The sequence below is a fragment of the Petromyzon marinus genome, chromosome 56 (genome assembly GCF_048934315.1).
Source record: "Petromyzon marinus isolate PM22_M1 ecotype Great Lakes invasive population chromosome 56, UKy_Petmar_22M1.pri1.0, whole genome shotgun sequence".
NCBI classification, from domain to species: domain Eukaryota; kingdom Metazoa; phylum Chordata; class Hyperoartia; order Petromyzontiformes; family Petromyzontidae; genus Petromyzon; species Petromyzon marinus.
The window spans coordinates 11,165,751-11,184,056 of record NC_133722.1 but is presented as its reverse complement, the minus strand read 5'-3'; the positions used below and the strand labels follow the sequence as shown (position 1 = coordinate 11,184,056).

The 18,306-nt window shown below is 43.0% G+C and overlaps 1 protein-coding gene across 5 annotated transcripts; it reads right to left on the bottom strand.

Moving 5' to 3' along the window:
* Positions 1-104: 104 nt before the first annotated feature.
* On the bottom strand, positions 105-15,765 carry LOC116954817 (coatomer subunit zeta-1-like). Of its 5 annotated transcripts, XR_004404756.2 has the most exons (11): positions 15,604-15,765; positions 13,605-13,673; positions 12,377-12,458; positions 10,310-10,401; positions 8,906-8,961; positions 7,705-7,782; positions 7,030-7,081; positions 6,744-6,800; positions 4,176-4,246; positions 2,349-2,387; positions 105-1,717 (listed from the first exon to the last, which is right to left on the bottom strand). XR_004404756.2 is itself a non-coding variant. In XM_032975655.2 (10 exons), exons 1-10 carry the CDS (start codon positions 15,748-15,750, stop codon positions 1,670-1,672), a joined length of 720 nt encoding a protein of 239 aa, XP_032831546.1. In that variant the 5' UTR covers positions 15,751-15,765; the 3' UTR covers positions 105-1,669. The 5 variants fall into 5 exon arrangements, 3 of the variants coding, with proteins under 3 accessions (XP_032831546.1, XP_032831548.1, XP_032831547.1); XR_004404757.2 differs by lacking the exon at positions 6,744-6,800; XM_032975655.2 differs by lacking the exon at positions 4,176-4,246.
* Between the last annotated feature and the right edge of the window lie 2,541 nt (positions 15,766-18,306).

Genomic DNA, 18,306 nt, shown 5'->3' with positions numbered 1-18,306 from the left:
ATGTTGACTGGGTAGGGACGCATCCTGCCCAAGCCCAGTCGTGTAAGTGACTGGTTTGACAATCGACACTTGGCGTAGAATAAATGACGCATTTCAATGTTGGATAAATTCTCCAAAATAACAACAACATATCAATGTTTGTTTTATTTTCACAACACTGGAGAAAGCCATTCCGGCAACCGTCATCGATATCACCACCATCGATACTACATTTTGACATCGCACGCACCGCGTTATTTTACATTTGCGAAGAAACCATCGAGGTCCACCACACAGGGTAGTTTCACACTCGGGCACTCTAAAAATGTGAAAATAATAACACGTGCTGGAAAATAAACCATGTACAGAGAGACGCACATGGCTATTGCTGCAGGGGGTGTCCGTTTAGAGTAGACAGCGTGTACTGTCATGTTATCTGGATAGCGCCATACCCTTGATTCTTCCATCTGAAACACTGGTTCAAAAATCTCAATGGCTATCAAGTCACTGAGCCAGTACCATCAATTTTCTGGGGTCAAAACAGGTTTCTGCGACCTGTGATGAACCCAGGCTCTCAAGTGTAAGGTGCAAACAGTATTAACCTGATAATCAAAGGTTGCGCAGGAAAAACTCCGATTACATTTGATTTTTCAATGTGACCTGGTGGCTCAGAAGTTAGAGCGTTGAGGCATCACAGCTGAGATTCGGGAGTTTGAATCAGGACAGCTGTCCATGGTTAAACCAGGTTCTCAAGTAGAGAGTTCGTGATCTCAGTCCAATCACAAATTACTGCACCGAAAAGTGTTACATTTGGTGTCTTACTTAATCTGGCTAAATTCCATTTCTGAAAATTGAAAATATCAGTTTGCCACACAAAGAACATTCCGCTGTAAAGCAGGGTGGTGGGCAAGTGTTGCCCCCTAGTGTGGAAAATAGGCCACTTTACGAGATTTTCGAAGTAGCCCTATGATATCTCCTTCTGTGGACCGTTCTCCATCACGAGATGACCACACTGCTCTTCCAGCATTCCGAATGGATTCTTCTTTTCACATCGACAGCAGAATCAGAATTGGGAGGGGGAAAAAAAACTATTTTTAGAAAAAAAACATTGTTTCATTTGGCCTAACCAAGTTGAATGCTAACAAAATATATTGAATTCCATGTGGCAGACCACTTTGGATGGCATGAATAAGCACCATCTCTTTGTGGGTGAGTGGCTCATTTCTGTGATAACAGTAGTTCAGCGAGTCATTCCAGTGCCGTATCCTGCCTTGATAACATGCGATGTTACTCCACAATGAGAAATGTTAATCTTCAGGCTGCAGTAAAAGGACACTGCCTAACCTGGTGACCTGACTCCAGTAAAAGCACAAGTGAGATTAAAAAAAAATTGTGATAAAATAATTTCTTTGAAATTTTATCCACGAGCTCTAAATTATCGTGCTGACTTTAATTGGTGTGTCAGCTCCACGTTTCCTCCCGCCACTCAGCTCCACGATGCAAGCTTTCCTGCACGTGGGAAATGAGTCCAGATATTATAGTTTTGTTTTTTGCGAGTTTGTATCTGGGAACTCACACTGCCGGCCAGGGAATGAGTAAATGAGAGTGAGTGAGTGTACAGAAGATAGAGGGAGGTGCAAGATGAGTGCAGGGAGCTTAGGGAGATTTGAGTCTTCTGCTTGGGCCATCATCACTTGAGAAGGGACCACTTGAGCTGTTCTTTGGCCGAATAGAGAACCTGGGCAACAAGATATGATAGTGACTTGAGATCAGCACGGTTGGCTACGTATGTTGCGAAATAAGTTAAACATACATTTTATTAGTGTAAGACACACGGCCCATTTTCAATCCATTATTAGATGAAGGAATTCCCACATCGTGGCGATCATGAGGGTTATTTGCCAATACTTCATAATGCTGATCAGTACCATTTAGTGAATGGTGAAGCCAGGACTGGTTCCGATATCACTCGTCACTGGGTACAAAATGCAGTGTATGCTCCAGCCCATTAAAATACAACAATACAAATATACAAATAGGGTTTTTATATTTTCTTGGGGTGGAGTGGTGGCATGTCAATGCACTGCACTATGAAGACATCGACCTGAGTTTGATTTCCGGCCACGGCTAACTTCGTTGGCATGAGATATCTGAACCAGTCCTCAGGGGAGGCCCCAAGGCCAAAATCAAATCTAAGTTGCCCAATTTTCACCCGGTTAAACAAATAAACTTGCCTTGAACCAAAATCACCAGGATTTGGAGTGTAGTATGCCAACCACTGACACTCCACTTCTCATCGACACAAGTCAAAGCAAGAGCCACATGCATGACACCAAGCTAAAAGCGACGGCCACCGTAGTTATATTCACCTGTGCGACCGTCTGTTCTGTCAGTGGGATGTCATCCGACTAAAAAAGATAAACGGTCAACAAGATTAGTTTCTTTACATTTAAAACTCGCCGATGGATTTTAGTGATGAAGGAAATCAAGCACTCTGTAAGCAGAGCGGGCAAGAGCATTATCTGTTTCAATGCTGCTGGGGGAAGGATGACATGCGGCACAAGAGTTAATCAAGCTACCAAGTGAAATGCCTTCACACACATTGTAGCACATCGGCCGAACTGCACACCCAATCTGGTGAGGATCGGGCAATCGGCACAAATGCAAGCTTCGTGTAAAAAAAACCAACCGCAGAGTATAAATGGCACAGTGGTTACTAAAATTGGCAGTGGTTCGAACGGGCAAAGAACACATTTCTGACAGATGGGTCAGCAACCTAGTTGCTATATTATCGCATACAAGAAGGTGCAGAGTGTCGCAGTGGCGTGTTTGGCCAAACTGTCATGATAATCATGGCTTTTGCTGCCAGAACTGCATTCGCAATATTTTATTCTTCCACGTTATCTCGAATTTGCTCATGGTGTCAGGTCATGAGACAGTATGGATTAGGATCGAGTGTAATCCTTTGTTGTGAAAGCACGGCCCATGAAAGCAGATCTCACAGAGCTGCCTCTCGAGATCCTTTCCAGTGACCACTGGGGTCGACAGAAGAGGGCAGCACTTTCCTAACTGCCCTCCAACAGAAAGTAATGTTTGTAGAAACATTGATTGAAATTAAGTGCAGAAACAAATGTTCAGTCATTTTTTTGTGCACTCTTCGGTGACCAGACTGAGACTGGCTATGCTTCAGTACCTGATTTTAATCAAAGGTGACCGCCAGGATTAGAATCTTCAATCTCTGTTGTGGAAGCTGAGTGCTCTGACCTCTAACCCATCCGGCCAGATCCTTGCATGAACAGATTTTAATCCTTCCAGAGCTGTGCTTAGCAAATGTAAGTTAAAAGTCAAATTTATGAATTGATGGAATTGTTTCAATGGTTTGAAAACCTTCAAACCTACTGAACTTAAGAACCTGGTTTCATCAACCATACTCAAACAAAGCACCTCAACCATGCTGTCTTAATTGTCTCCAATATAGCTGTTAGAAACCCACTGCACCACCCAGCCTTCCCCAGTTAAACAAATTTCAGTTCAAGCAGTCACACCTGTACACCTTTTCCAATGGTACACCTGAGCTGAGCCAACACGGAGACTTCATGGTCCTGGTGATTTTCCACTGGCTATTTGCTTCGAGGGAGACTGCTGCCACTTTTTGGACACATCGCCCGTCTTGATAAGCAAACTCCAGAAAATTGCGCACTTCAGTAGGCGGTCGACGTTTTAAGTGGACTGCTACTCTCTAAGGAATGGCACCGCCCCCATAGGGGCCCCTGTGATCCGTGAAACAAATTTCCTGGAGGCGCCGGTGTATGGCAGCAAGAGCAGTTTATGCGAATGCTGTTGCAAGAGGTCACATGTTTTGCGCAACGGTCCTTCGCTGACTATGCATGATAAATTAATATTTGCCGAGGCGAGTCAGAACCAAATTGTGATATGCCGGCCTCACAACACAACTAAATCTGGCTGAAGGGCCAAACAGGGCCAGGGCCCGGGGCTAATAATATTTGTGACTGCGTGTGATATAAGCGGCTCAGCGCGGCTCAGCACGGCTCGGCTTCTGTGGTGGAAAATAACCTGGCCCAGTGCGACTAAGTTGTACCGTGGAAAATAGGTACAGAGATCATGAACCATGGTCTAGGTATACAGAGGATGGGTTAGCGGTTTCACACAGGTCTGCCTTTCTTCGTTACCATTACCTGCAGCACGCGGGGACAAGGGGACGGGCTCGGAGACACAGTACGCGTCAGCTCGATGGCTCAGTATTGATCTGAGCCAAGCAGGCATTAAACCAGCACACAAGGAAAGAAAATGATTGTGCACATAAAGCATATTTTGTTAAAGAGGCGTTCTACCTTTTAAAAATAAAATTCAGTGACCACATTGACATTGACCTACAACCTGTACAGCCGGATATAACTTTAGGACTGTTGTCATTTGCTCTGAGCACTGAATTTTAAATGAAGAAATAGCTAGGCATCTGATAAATAATAGCAGAAGAATTTGTTTCCAACTCAAAGTGACAATAACCTGCTTTCAAATTACACATCTGTACCATTGTTAAATTAGCATTTTTTTATTTAGTCAGTCTAGTCTAGTCGGCAACAACCCATGGAGTTTGAGTCTAAGTGGATTGCACTCTCTTAGTCTACTTAGTTATTAAATTAATGTTGGTGTGAGGGGTGTGTAAGTAACGTTCACCCCTCTCAATACTGTCAGTGAACTCAGTAAATATTTTTTATACACAAATAAGATAATTAGCATGTGTGTTCTTCCTCAATGCACCACATCCTCAAATAATGTTACTAAATCATACTATGCTGCATCATCATTCAGACTAGTTCACTTCATCTTATTATAGCCAGTCATGCTTTGCTGTTTGGTAGGCTTGTCGAGCCGAAATAGATTTGTCTACGAATGGTCATCACTGATAAAAAAAAAAAATACCACTTTTGTTGACAAATATTTTTGTCACTTATTTTCTTCACAAAATTAAGACTGGCGTGTTTACTTTATCTGCTTGCTGTGTATGAGACACAAGTCAAGTCAGCGCCGCCGTCTCTCCCTCATGGTGGCCTGGTCTCAGAGTCTATAGGGCAGCGTTTCTGAAACCTGTTTGGCCCGCACACCACTCAGCCGATGAAAACATTTACCCTCACTTCAATTAAATATAAGTAAAATATTAATTCATGTCTGAAACAAAAGGTATAAACGTCATTATTTCCGGATCAACCTGCATTTGGATCAGCCCACGGACCACATGGAGGAGCGTCGCGGACCACTGGTGCTCCGGGGACAACACTTTGAGAACCACTGCTCGAGGGTGATGCATGGGGGTCATGATTATTATGAAGCCACTGGAGCTATGCACTTATAAATCTAGATTGAAAACCCATTTCTTTATAATTGCTTTTTGTGTTTAGTTTGTTGTCCTTCCCCGCACCTCCGATTAGCACAGTTGGCTACGTACAATGCAAAAGAAGTTCAACATACATACATACACGAGTGAAAAAGCACGATGTCAAGCTTGCGGCCCACCGAGGTGAAGGAGGGCCGCTCAAGTGGCCCACTTACTCATCTATAGGTTGCCCATCACTGTTCCATAGGAATGATCACTATCGACTTTACAAAGAATGGTACTGTAAAATAATCTATTGACGACAAAAATATGCAGCAACTTTATATTTACCGAAGAAACATTACAAATTTAAGCGTTATTGAAACCACTGAGCAAGCAACGACGCTCAAGGAAATTGCCTGTAATTGTTTTCCACGCAACAATATTAGCCCAACGCAGCCAACCTACACAGCAGGAAAATCAATCACTCGTTCGTGAATATTCATTTAATTTGTTTATCAAATGACGCACAGGTTAGGACAAGCAAGTAAAGGTGGCATGAATACTACCAGAAAAAATGGATGCAATTGGTTTATAACTTAAAGGGCATTTGGTTTGGTAAAGTGTGGGTGCCATCACCTCTTCCAGAAGTCTGAGGGGCGTAAAAATATGAAGCAAATTATGTGGAAGGGCTCTCTAGAGCTCCCCCAGCAGTGGCGTGAGCAAGCAGTTTCAGGGCTGCACCTTTACCCTTTAGAGTTTATTAGATTGCATAACGCATCTAATTCTTTATTTACCCAGGAAAGCCCAAGTCTTGGGACTTTTTAAGGAAGACCATGCTTTAGAAGGTTTGGCCAATACCTGTTTGAACTTTTATTATCATGTGTGAGAGGCAACTAGGCTTGCATGCATGTGGCTCACGACTGATGTTAGCCATAAGCAAGAATCGAACTTTGGTCGGCAGGTTCGTAACCTAGAGTGCTAACCACGCACTACCACTCTACAAAGACAAAGATTACCCGTTTAGGCATAGCAGACAATAGGAGCAAGTGCTGTTAGCGAGCACCTATGAAGGCCGGCATGGCACACGAGGGCGTGGGTAGCCAGCACGATGCCTGGGCACCTGTCTCCTTTGTGGCAATGTTTACACACCACACCCGGCACTCATTTGAGGCTGAGTCGACCTAAGGAAGGCCCAGGACCGGTTCAGACAATTGTCACTGGTGTTGGTGGCCATGAGCGGCAATCGAACCCGAGTTGCCGAGTCCATAGCGCAGCACGCTAAGCGCTCCCCACTACCACTCTACACACAAACACATGCACATGGGCTCAGACATATACAAGCTCATGCCACTCTGCACTGCACTAAAGGTTAGAGAGAAAAAAAGCACCAAGGAGTGAAGTAGAGGGGAGTGGGAGCCCAGGTTACCTTGCTGGCCAGCAGATCTAAGAGAACAAAGCCATACGGCCCTTCAGAGACATCCAGCTGTAGGTGCGTACGGTAAGACACACATCACACACACACAGGTAAAACGTTGTTGCTTATCTGCAAATTCTCCACATTCGCGATGCTGTGCTAGAACCTCACCGTGGATAAGAGGAGTTACGCCGTAGTGATCGGTCAACCAATATTCAGTGCTCAGGATCCCGGTTACTATGGGTGTTAATGCTGAATTGGTAAAGCTGGAATGTGGAGTAGACTGGTGATGGCTTACCCTGAGAGACACCCTCTGCATGACCTGAAGGGGGTCACTCTCCAGAACCACCCTGCATATCGACAATGACATACACGCATGCAGACACACGCAGACACATGTACACACTGATAAGACAAAGATCCCCCGTATAACCTTAACAGACTGTTTGGGCAAGTGCTATTAGCAAGGAGCACCTATGAAGGCCGGCACAGCACACGATGGGGTGTGGGTGGCCAGCACCATGATAAATAAATATGCAAACACCACATGCATAAATACATCCATACACACAAAATAAAATGGTAAATAACTGCAGAAATATGTTAATGTGCATTAAAATACTTCATACATATAACACATTAACATTTTCACAATAAATATTAAACCCGTTTACTGCTGTTGGATAATCTTTTGATCGGCATTTCTTCACAAGAGGCATTAAACAGCACTGGAGGCACTTGCCATGTTTTACGCTCAGGGAAGGCATTAGTATTGTCTATTCCTGTATTCTCCAGATTTATAATACACTGTGGAGAGTACACTGCACCCCAAATGTGTGCCCAGTGTCAATTAAGTTATACAAATTTTGGTCACACGCATTAACACTCAACCTCCCAGGTTATACAGAGGTGCATCTTTTTATCAAGAGAATATAGTATTTACGTTGATTAGAATTAATTCATTGCAACCTACCCGCCATCAACGATTTCATCCACCGCCAAGAAAACAGCATCCATGTTTTCCATCAGAGCTCGCTTCTCGACATTTTTCCTGCAGGGGTTTAAAAAAAAATTTGCACCGCGTTTCCGCAAACAGAGAGCGCATGACACGTCGGATACTTCAACAGGTGCACCCCACCCAATGCACAATGTTGCCTACTGCATTCATAACCCGCACGTTAAAGTTGACTCGATAAAAATTAGGCAATGCTTCCAAAATGGTGTAATGGTTATAGCGCATTGGACTTGCAATCCAGAGCTCACTGGATCAACTTGGGGGCACAGCGGTGACGAGATGTAAACTACTTCGCCTGGTATGCTGTATATTTGGAATATACGCATTTTCCCTGTGGCTGCATGGATTTTTCTCCGGGTCCTCCGGTTTTTCCCGCCACATTTAGAATTAGAGTGTGGTTAGAGGTTGCTATAAATTTCCACATGATAAGCCTTTGGTGACCAGGGCGCTTCTGAAAAGGAGCTACATAGCTTAGTGGGGCTTACCTGGTAAAATAAAAAATAGTTTAGTTTAAACAGTTTTTAATTCGATCTCCCCGCACAGCAGATGAAACAAAGATTTTTAAATATGCCCTGCCTCTCTCGACACAGCAGTTTAAATGGGTACACCTGTTAGCCTATTGGCAGTTTGCATATGGTGGAGTAACGTGGAGGTACTCCCATCCTCTTCCAAGATGTGTGACCAGCATGGATGAGTCAGCCAAAATAGCTACGAGAGGAGGACTCTCGAGCTACCTCCAGTGCAGGCCCTTGCAGACATGTATTCAGACTTACTATTTTTATGATTAGATTTTTTTTTTTACCAGGTAAGGCCCACTGAACTATATAGCTCTTTTTCATAAAGCATATTGGCCACAAATGATAGCTCAACAAAGTGACTTATCAACTGGAAATTTATAGCAGCCAAATCCTCTAAACGAATGTTTCTACATGTGGAAAATAAACCGAAGGACCCAGAGAAAAATCCACACGACCACGGGGAAAACATGCAAACTGCAAATATAAATGCATCAGGATTGGGATCGCATCCACGACCTTCTGCATACCAGGCGAGGGAGTTAATAGCTCAACACCGTGGCACCCCATTTATGATACTGCAATCATAAATGCCCTTTGATTAAGGGTGATTAGTGATGGGTAAAGTGAGCTGCCACACTTACCTGAACATATGTCCCAGAGACTCCACCAAGCAGCTGAGGACAGTCATGAGCATCAACTGCAAATGGCAAAGATAACAGTGATCATGCTTTATAGCCGGGAGAGATGGTTGAAGCGCTTTGGGAAAACTGAACAAGATAAGGAAAAGCAGCATTGGCAATGTGAATAAAGTTTTAAATGAGTGCAATTACCCACTATGGCATTTGGAACAGAATATAGAACAAAAGCCAAATGGTGTACACAGTAGCCTGAAGAGGTGCACGCTTGAGATTACACCGAGAAAGAGGAACACTTGGACAGAAAGAGGAATACATGGATCACAGAGCAACTACAAGTCAATGACATCACACTGACTTAACGTAAATTTAATTTAGAGGCGTGGCACCCTTGTTTTTAAAGACATTGTACTCACCGCAGAGAACTGTTGCGACACGACCGCACTCTACGATAGCTGGCACCAAACTGTGCCACACGCCCTCCTGCATGACCTTTTACCTCCGATTCCGTTCCGATGATGTACTTGTACGAACATGTACGTCAGAAGAAAAACTGATGATGTAAATGTACGTCATTGGAACGGGAAAGGATTAAGAAAAGTAAACAGGCTTGAGAAGGATGCATCGCAAAGAGGGATGCTAACCGGTGGTCAAGACTGACGAGGGAGGGGCAACCAAAGGAGACTACACGTCGACAGGACATACGCAGAGCAGATCCAGCAATGCAATCAGTTTGCGTGCAGGAGCTAGACAGATGGAATTGTTGCGTAGCAAGACCATGTGGGATAGATTGGGGAGGCCTTCATCCAGCAGTGTTAATAGAAGATGATGATCATCATCATCATGATGGTGGCACTGATATAGCACTGCTTGGGTATCCACCTCATAATTAAACTAGGTTATATTGTGTTGAGTTGTATGTATGTAGAACTTTCATCACAGTATTGTCAGACATTTTAATATTAAAAGTTTACTTTGAGCAGACTATGGATCTGGCCCTGAAGACAAACCTATTTAACTAAAAACTATTAAATTATTTATTTTACCAGGTAAGGCCCACTGAGCTATTAGCTCTTTTTCAGAAGCGAACTAGCTACGAATGAATGCTCAATCAAATGGCTTATTATGTGCACATTTATAGCAGCCAAATCATCTAAACACGTTTCCAAATGTGGAGGGGAAAACGAGAGGACCCAGCGCAAAATCCACGCAACCACGGGGAGAACACGCATTTTCCAAATATACAGGCCTCAGGGTTGGGATCAAAACCACGAGCGCCTGTATACCAGGCGAGGTAGTTAACATCTCGTCACCATGATGCCCACAAAGGGGCTCTGCATCCCTGTGTCGGTGGTAAAGTCTCAACATCCAAGTACAAGCAGAGATGGGGTCAGAGGGCTGTGTGGTCACCTCGTTCTCCTGGGGGCTCCCGATGACGTAGAAGTAGAGGTCGACGCTGCTCTTGTAGACGACGGTGAGGCCCTCGAGCAGCGCTATCTCGCCTGTGCACACACGCGCACGCGTGTACGTGTGAGTACACGAATATATGGGCAGGTACAAAGACAAGTGTTGTTAGCAAGTATCACCTATGAAGGCAGGCACAGCACACAAGTGGGTGGGTGGCCAACACCACGCCTTTGTCTCCCTAGTGGCAATAAGTACATGCCATACCAAGCACTCATTTGAGGCTGTGTCAACCTAGGGGAGGCCCAAGATCCGTTCAGATAATCGTCACTGGTGTTGGCTGTGAGCAAGAATCGAACTCGGATCGTCGGGTTCGTAGCGCAGCTCGGCAACCGATCCCCGATGGGCAGGTACACACACATGCATGCACATGTGCATGCAGAAACAAAAAACAAAAGATCTCCCATGTAGCCTTCACAGACTGAGAGATTTGGCAGATGGCACAGCCACTGGGTGGCGGCCATTAGATAAAGCAATAAATTGAACAAATGATGTTCATGTACAACCAAACCCTTTGGTCAATTAACTGCCGGATGAGGGCCTCCCTATGCCTGTGCGGGTCATGAGGGTTATTTGACCATACGTTGCTATGCTGGTCAGTGCTGGTTGGTGAAGGCGGGGAGCACAAATGTTGCAGCATAGTACAGCAAGAAAATAGATTTGTTGCATTGCCCTCTGCTGATAAAACAGGAGTCCACAAAAACTGTTTTGTGCACAATGGTTACCCATCCAAGCACTATCCAGGCTACATCATGGGACCTCCTTTTCCAGTACCAAAATATGAGAAAATGTTTTCCCCTTTTTTTCTGGCAACAAAACAGGCGTTAAGATTTAGATTTAAAGCTTTCTTGACTGCAGGGATTCATATTCTTGGTTCTTTCGGTAAAGTCACGTAGAAGGGAAACAATAAAATAATAAAAATATAAAACAATAAAATTCTCATCAAGAAAATTTGCTGTGGTTTTCACACCTGATGATGATTGCTTGTGTTGCAGTCGAAACGTCGTGAGAATTTTATTGTTTTATATTTTTATTCTTTCCCTTCTACGTGACTTTACCGAAAAAAAACAAGAATATGAAAAATTTCAGTTTGGTGTTTTAACATCTTAACACCTGTTTTGTTGCCAGAAAAAAAGGGGAAAACCTATTCTCACAGTCCAGGCTCTCCCCTGCTTTGCTTCTGAAATCTGACGAGACTGAGTGCATTCCAGATTATTTGCTCTTATTTGCAATGAACATATAATCCGTATTAATTTGTTTACCCAAAAAAGCTTTGCCAAGTCTCTTGTTTTTCTGCAGCAACCTGCTGTGGATGATTGGCAAATTATTTTGTTGGAACATATTTTGTGTGCGTGGGAGCAAGCAGAAGTGCCCGGAGAAAAGCCAAACACAAGAGGATATGACAACACTCTCGATACAGGTCAAAAAACTACTTGCTGTACTGTCTCATATAACTTTAACGAGGTGATAAGTAAATTAGATGATATATTTTACAGAAGTTCTCAGTAACAAGATTACTTTACTTCAGGAATGTTCTTGAGAAGTTCCCTGCGTAATGGCAGTTATTACTTTTTAACAAATGTATTTAGCGCGGCAGGTGAGATTTCTACCATGAGCAGCAAATGGAACATATTTAAAGCGCAAAGAAGCACGCAAATGTGCATGTTCGGGACCATACTGGGAGACATAAAGAGGAACAAAATCATCAGGAAGCACAAGTTAGAGTCGTTACATTGATGTCGCTAGCAGGGCTTACGGCCAACGGTAGAGACTACTGACACAGCCGCAGTCAAGAGAAGGAACATGCCCGAGTTTATCCGTCATGGAGATGTAATGGTTAGCATGCAGGAACTAGATGGATTGTTGCATCACAAGACCAGAAGAGATAGCGATAGCTTACAGAGACCTTTGCAGTGGCTAGATCGTGGCTGTTGCTGCTGCTGCTAAAAATTATGAGTTTGTGCAGGCTGTATTGTGTCCTGAGGGTTAGGGTACAATGTGAACAGCACTTACTGTCAGTGCGGTGTGTTTTGTTAAAAATGTTTTTCTCAAATGTCTTCTGCTCCTTCACCGATGGGTATGTGTCATCATAGTACTGGAATGCACACAAGCACAGGCACGCACAGACAGAGGGAATTCACGTCACACACATTTACTTCCCAATGATAGATCCCGGGCGAGTCAGTGTAAGCGCAGCATCCTTCCGATGCATTGCTCACATACCAAGCTCCAAGAGTTACCTTCTGGGCACAGCTTTAATGGCATGTGTTATATAACATTATTAACCCAGTAATAACTGCTCTTTAGAATCAGCTGAAAGCATATTGAGAGTCTCAATTGTAAGGGCGAGTTAGGTTAAAATATAAAATTTGTGGTACAGAAATTATGTGCAAAATATTGTAAATGAAACTAGACTGGCAAAAGAAAACAAATTAAATTCAGTTACCAGAACGCTTTTATCAATCAATTGCAAGATTTATTTGACCATACTTCACCACAATGGTCAGTGCGGGTTGGCGAAAATGAAGACCACAGACGTTATGTTATATAAATACAATACTGTACAACAATGTATTTTTCTGCAATGCCCTCTGCTGCCCAAACATAGAAAAATAATAAATATCCTAAAAAAGTGCTAAACGTTGTGATTACATTTTACATTGTACAGAACATAGGTGACAATTTAAATTACATTTTAATATGATGTTCGTTTTAGTTTAAAAAATGGTTAGAGATTTGGGTTTAACAAGCTGGCTGAAATCAAATATTTGGCATACAAGGGTCAGTGGGAGGACAATACATACACGCCTTATTTAAAAGATTATGCAACCTTTAAGAAACAGGCTAGGACAGTGGTGGGGAACCTTTGGCCCGTGGCTGGATATTGTCCGAGGCTTTAGTTCATACACCCCATGGCTGCTTGGGGCCTGCCTCGTCTAAAGGCCCACATCAGTCACTGCAAGCACAAATCCAGTACTACAGGTGAATATTTTCGACTTGGCAAAAATGTGTTTTTAATATTCAGGTTAAAATAATTTCTGTAGTTGCAAGGCCCTCTTGCAGTGACAGATGTGAGTGAGGTATGTGAATGTGTAGTTGCCCTCCAAAAGTATTCTGCGCTCAGTACGAAAAACGTTATCCACCTCTACATTAAGACCACAAACCAGCGTCAAACTAGTTGCACATTTTTCTCAGATGAATACCCAGCTGATGCTGCCTCTGGGTTCCCGAGTGAGGTTACCTTCGCGTAGAGTCGCTCCCCATCATTGTCCAGGATTATGATGGCTTTTACGGTGTACAGAGAGGGCTCCTGTCGGGACACATCAAGACAGGCAGATACCATGTCAGACAATAATTTGTTGGAGAGACACAGTCAGAATAGGTTTTGCCCTTTCTGGAAATAAAACAGGTGTTTAAGATGTTCAAACACCAGAACCTTTTTCAAGGCATCAAGTCTGCATTAACCGCACGTGATTGCGGCAAAATATAAAAACACAAGGACGTGTGGTTAATGCAGACTTGATGCCTCACAAAAGGTATTTGAGCATCTAAACACTTGTTTTATTGTCAAAAATGGCAAAACCTATTCTTATGTTTGATATGATACTGGCAAAAAAGGTCCCATAGATAGTCAGATATTCAAACACAGAGACAACAACACAGATAAACAGACAGCTAAATACAACAAAGACTGCTCTTTGGGGAGACACTCATAGATATATGGAACAGAGAGAAAAAACGACAAGACAGTCAAAAGGACATGTAGACAGGCAGACTGGCAAGAACAAACACAAATATAAACAGAGATAGCCAAATATTGTAGACAAATAGTGACTGCCAGACATAACAGGATATACAACCAGGCAGGCAATCGGTTATCAGGAGATACAAAGACAATGAGACACATGCAAAAAGACGGCAACAAAGGCATAACATTTACTCTTTCTGCTGAGTGAGACCTCATTGAAATGTATTATCTCTGATGGGGCTGATGAATGTTCTGCATTCCTGAGGCCGAGTCGACCAGGGAATTCCAAGTCAGATTGATAAACCAAGAACCACTGGAGAATAATAGTGCAACCGATTGTTTTGAGCATGATGTGGATTATTCCGTTATAATCGGGTGTTATCGTCATTTACAGATTTGAAGCATGATGGCTACCCATCGAACAAAGACGGTCATGCATCTCGCGCTTTCAGATGTGCTTCTGGGGCCGTCTGGCACGCTCTTCCTTCCGATATTAGGGAGCCACTGGAGCTATGCACTTGTAAAACTACGTATCGTGCTAAAAAAGTTCAACATATACACACACATGATGCACACGCCTGCGCTCCAGCGCTTTGGAGGCGAGGGTTAGTGGATCACGTAGAGATTCGTGAAACTTCCAAATCCACTGGGCTTGATGGCGGTCAAGAGACTGTCGGAGAAAGATGAGTGGCTGTACAACAAATAGATTCTTGAATAAATCTGTGGTGAGCTTTGAATGTTTTCCCCTCTCCGTGAGCTTGCCGAGTTTTCTCCAGGTTCACCCGTCGCGACACGCGGCTAGAACTAATTAAAAAAGGGACCTGGAAAAAGCAAGCCCATGCAGGACCTTCCTACGAACATTATTGATACTCGGTGAGGCTTTACTGGATAAACGAAGTACATTCTTATGATTGTTCTTCCTCTATCACACGATCACACCAAGACCCACGGACGCGCGAGAGCGGTGTCCTAAGCGAGCGGTGTACAATTACAAGTTTGGTTGCACTATGCAGGACCCTCTGCGACAGTATAACATAGAGTTACGATAATGAGTTTAACACGTAGGCTTAACTCATTACGATGAGTTTATGTGATTGTACCGAGCTACAATTCTCTGGTAATGATTGTATGAGTTAATAGCTACTGTACCGAGTTGTGCTATAGAGTTGAAGTATACAGTACGGTGCTGAATTAGTTAATGGCACACGATCCAGTTAGAACACAATAACTATGACCCACTAGTTATTATAAGCCAGTACAGTGACTATGAATCACATCTCTTAAAATAGGAATAATTTTAAGTCGCGAATTGACACAATGTGACCGGACACCACCAACCATGTTTCGATAACTGAACAGCAAAGCGCATTAACACAACGGCGTAGCAAGCACAACGTAACGTGTAGCTTAAGCATTCATTAACGACACCAAATTTAATCACAATTATAATTTTAAACAATGACAATTCGCGAAACCAGCGAGGCTGCGTTACCATGACGCCTGGACCAGGCCTTGGGACCAGGAACCGGGGACCGGTCCCGCGTCCCGCCACACCGTTGGTTGAGCCACCAGCCAATCGCATCGCGTTCTTCCCGATCGCGCGCGTCCCGTCAGCCAATCGCGCGTGACCTCCGCACATGTTGGCTCCGAAATATAATGCGTGTGTCGCGCTAAGTTACACGCTCGGCTATTGGTCGAATTCTAGATTTGAAGCTTTCGTGACTGCAATGATTCATACTCTTTGTTTTTTTCGGTAAAGTCACGTAGGTAAAATAAAATAAAAGAAAGCAACTAAATTAAATGCATGCAACATGCACTGGTTAGGCACTGTCTCACCAACACTTACTTTACCTGGAATGGTACCTTCGACAAACAAAATGAGGGTACCCCATATGGGCTCCCCCTTGTCATAGTTCATAGTTCATTTATTTGGTATAGCCCTGTGAGCCATTCGGCTCTTGAATCGGGTGCAACCGCAACAAACAAAAAACATGAACAAGAAAACGTCTTAAAGTGATTATGTGACTGTGCAAACAGAAAATACAGGAAAAAAATATCAAAATATTCCTGAAATAGCACCGTACACCAACGCTGTGCGCAAAAATCCCAGTGGGATGCAAGTCAAAATAACAACAACAACCACAAGACAACTAAGATTAAGGCCATCAGTCAACTCCGTACTACAATAAACAAAAACATGGCCAAAACAAAAAAAACTTTTCGAAATCACCAAAATAAATGCCATAAATCCAATGTAACAGTGATCATAGGGACTGTGACCGAATTTTTTACAATAAACTACATAAATTAATTATAACACCAAAATCTAGAGCCATATTTTAGGCCACTGAATAGCAGTGGCAGCTAGGGTTGTACAACTCCTCTAGAGCAGTTTTGAGTGAAGATCTCATAGGTAGTGATTCAAGTTGCAGTTTATTGGCAATAGCATTCCAGACCCTAGGGGCATCAATAGCAAAGGCCCTTCCTCCAGTTTTAGTACAGCAATAGGGAATGTGAAGCTGGTAAATGAGCGAAGGCCTGAGGTCAAATTTGTTCTTTGAAACAGAAAGGAGATCCAGTAGGTAGTCTGCGGAATTTTTTGATAGCCTGTGTTTTCATGGAGAAATTTGAATCAGACGCCATCCAGACAACCACCCTTCGCCCTTCCCTATGGAAGAGATGTGGATGACACCTTCGTCATTTGGCCACATGGCTTCCCAGCATTGAACCATTTCCTAGACCACATTAATTCCAGACATCCCGCCATCAAATTCACCGTGGAAGTGGAGAAAGATAGCAAGCTGCCATTCTTGGATGTTCTGTTTGAGAGGAGGACTGATGGATCTTTGGGACATTCTGTTTACAGGAAGCCCACTCACACAGACTCCTTGAAGCCTGATTCCCACCACCCGACTCAAAATAACTCTCTCATCAAAACATTATACCATAGGGCTCACTGCATTTCTGACCAGCACCACTAGGCCAGTGAATTAAAACATGTACATCTGGCCCTCAAGATAAACGGATACTCTGACCGTACCATCCACCATGCTGTTTCTCCCACCATACAGAAACAACCACCTGATACTCCGATCAAAATCATCACATTACCATACATAGCAGGTGTTACTAAAAAGAGTTCCAAAATTCTAAACAAACATTAATTTAAACACATCAATAGGAATTCCATTTGGCCCCACTGCCTTTTGATGTTTCATGCTCCCCAGAGCCTCCACTACCTCTTCTCTGGTAATAGTGTCTGCAACTATACTCTTTGGTTCTTTCGGTAAAGTCACGTAGGTAGAAAAATAAAATAAAAATTATATATCATGACGTTTCGATCGAAACACAAGCAGTGGAACTGAGGACGACCACTTATGTTGCGATTGAAAAGTCGTGATATATTATTTTTTTGTTATTTTTCTACCTACGTGACTTTACCGAAAGAACCAAAGAGTATGGATTCCTGCAGTCACGAAAGCTTCAAATCAAGATATCTGCAAATACTTCAATTATTTGATGTTCTTCGTCTTGGTTCTTTCGGTAAAGCCACGTAGAATGGAAATAAAATAATAAGATTAAAACAATAAAATTAAATTCTCACGACGTTTCGGCCACAACACAAGTAGCCTTATGAGACCTCCTTTGCCAGTAACAAAATATAGTAATAGGTTTTTACCCTTTTAGCTGGCACAAAAACTGACACCTTTATACAAGGGATCATGTTTGCAATAACCACAACACAAGCAGTCAAAAATGCAAACAAAAAGAAACAACTCTGATAATGATATGCACTGTCCTTGAATTTGATTGGTCCACCCCGAGACGGCTTTTCTTAGAGCCTAGTCTCCACTGGTGTTGGACCAGATGACACCATAAGGCGTACAACTCAAAAACAGCGCACTATCAGAGTACTGAGAGCTCGGGGTAAGCCTTTACATTATAAGACCTCCTTTGCCAGTAACAAAATATAGTAATAGGCTTATTATTAAATAATACATATTACAATTCCTTATAGGGGAAACACATTAATTAACGGATTACTAATGTAGCATATAATCACAATAACACACATTACAACTAATTACTAATCTACAACTCATTACTAATCATAACCATTGACTGATTACCAATCGATTATATAATTACAATACCCCCCCCCTCCGCCTCAAATCACTGCACCTGAAATTAGTTA

Coding starts and splice junctions, on each gene's coding strand:
- LOC116954817 (XM_032975655.2), bottom strand. CDS start 15,750: ATGTGCGGAGGTCACGCGCGATTGGCTGACGGGACGCGCGCGATCGGG. Junction 7,082..7,704: donor GATGAAATCGTTGATGGCGG/GTAGGTTGCAAT, acceptor GTCGATATGCAG/GGTGGTTCTGGAGAGTGACC. Junction 1,718..2,348: donor CAGAACAGACGGTCGCACAG/GTGAATATAACT, acceptor CTTGTTGCCCAG/GTTCTCTATTCGGCCAAAGA.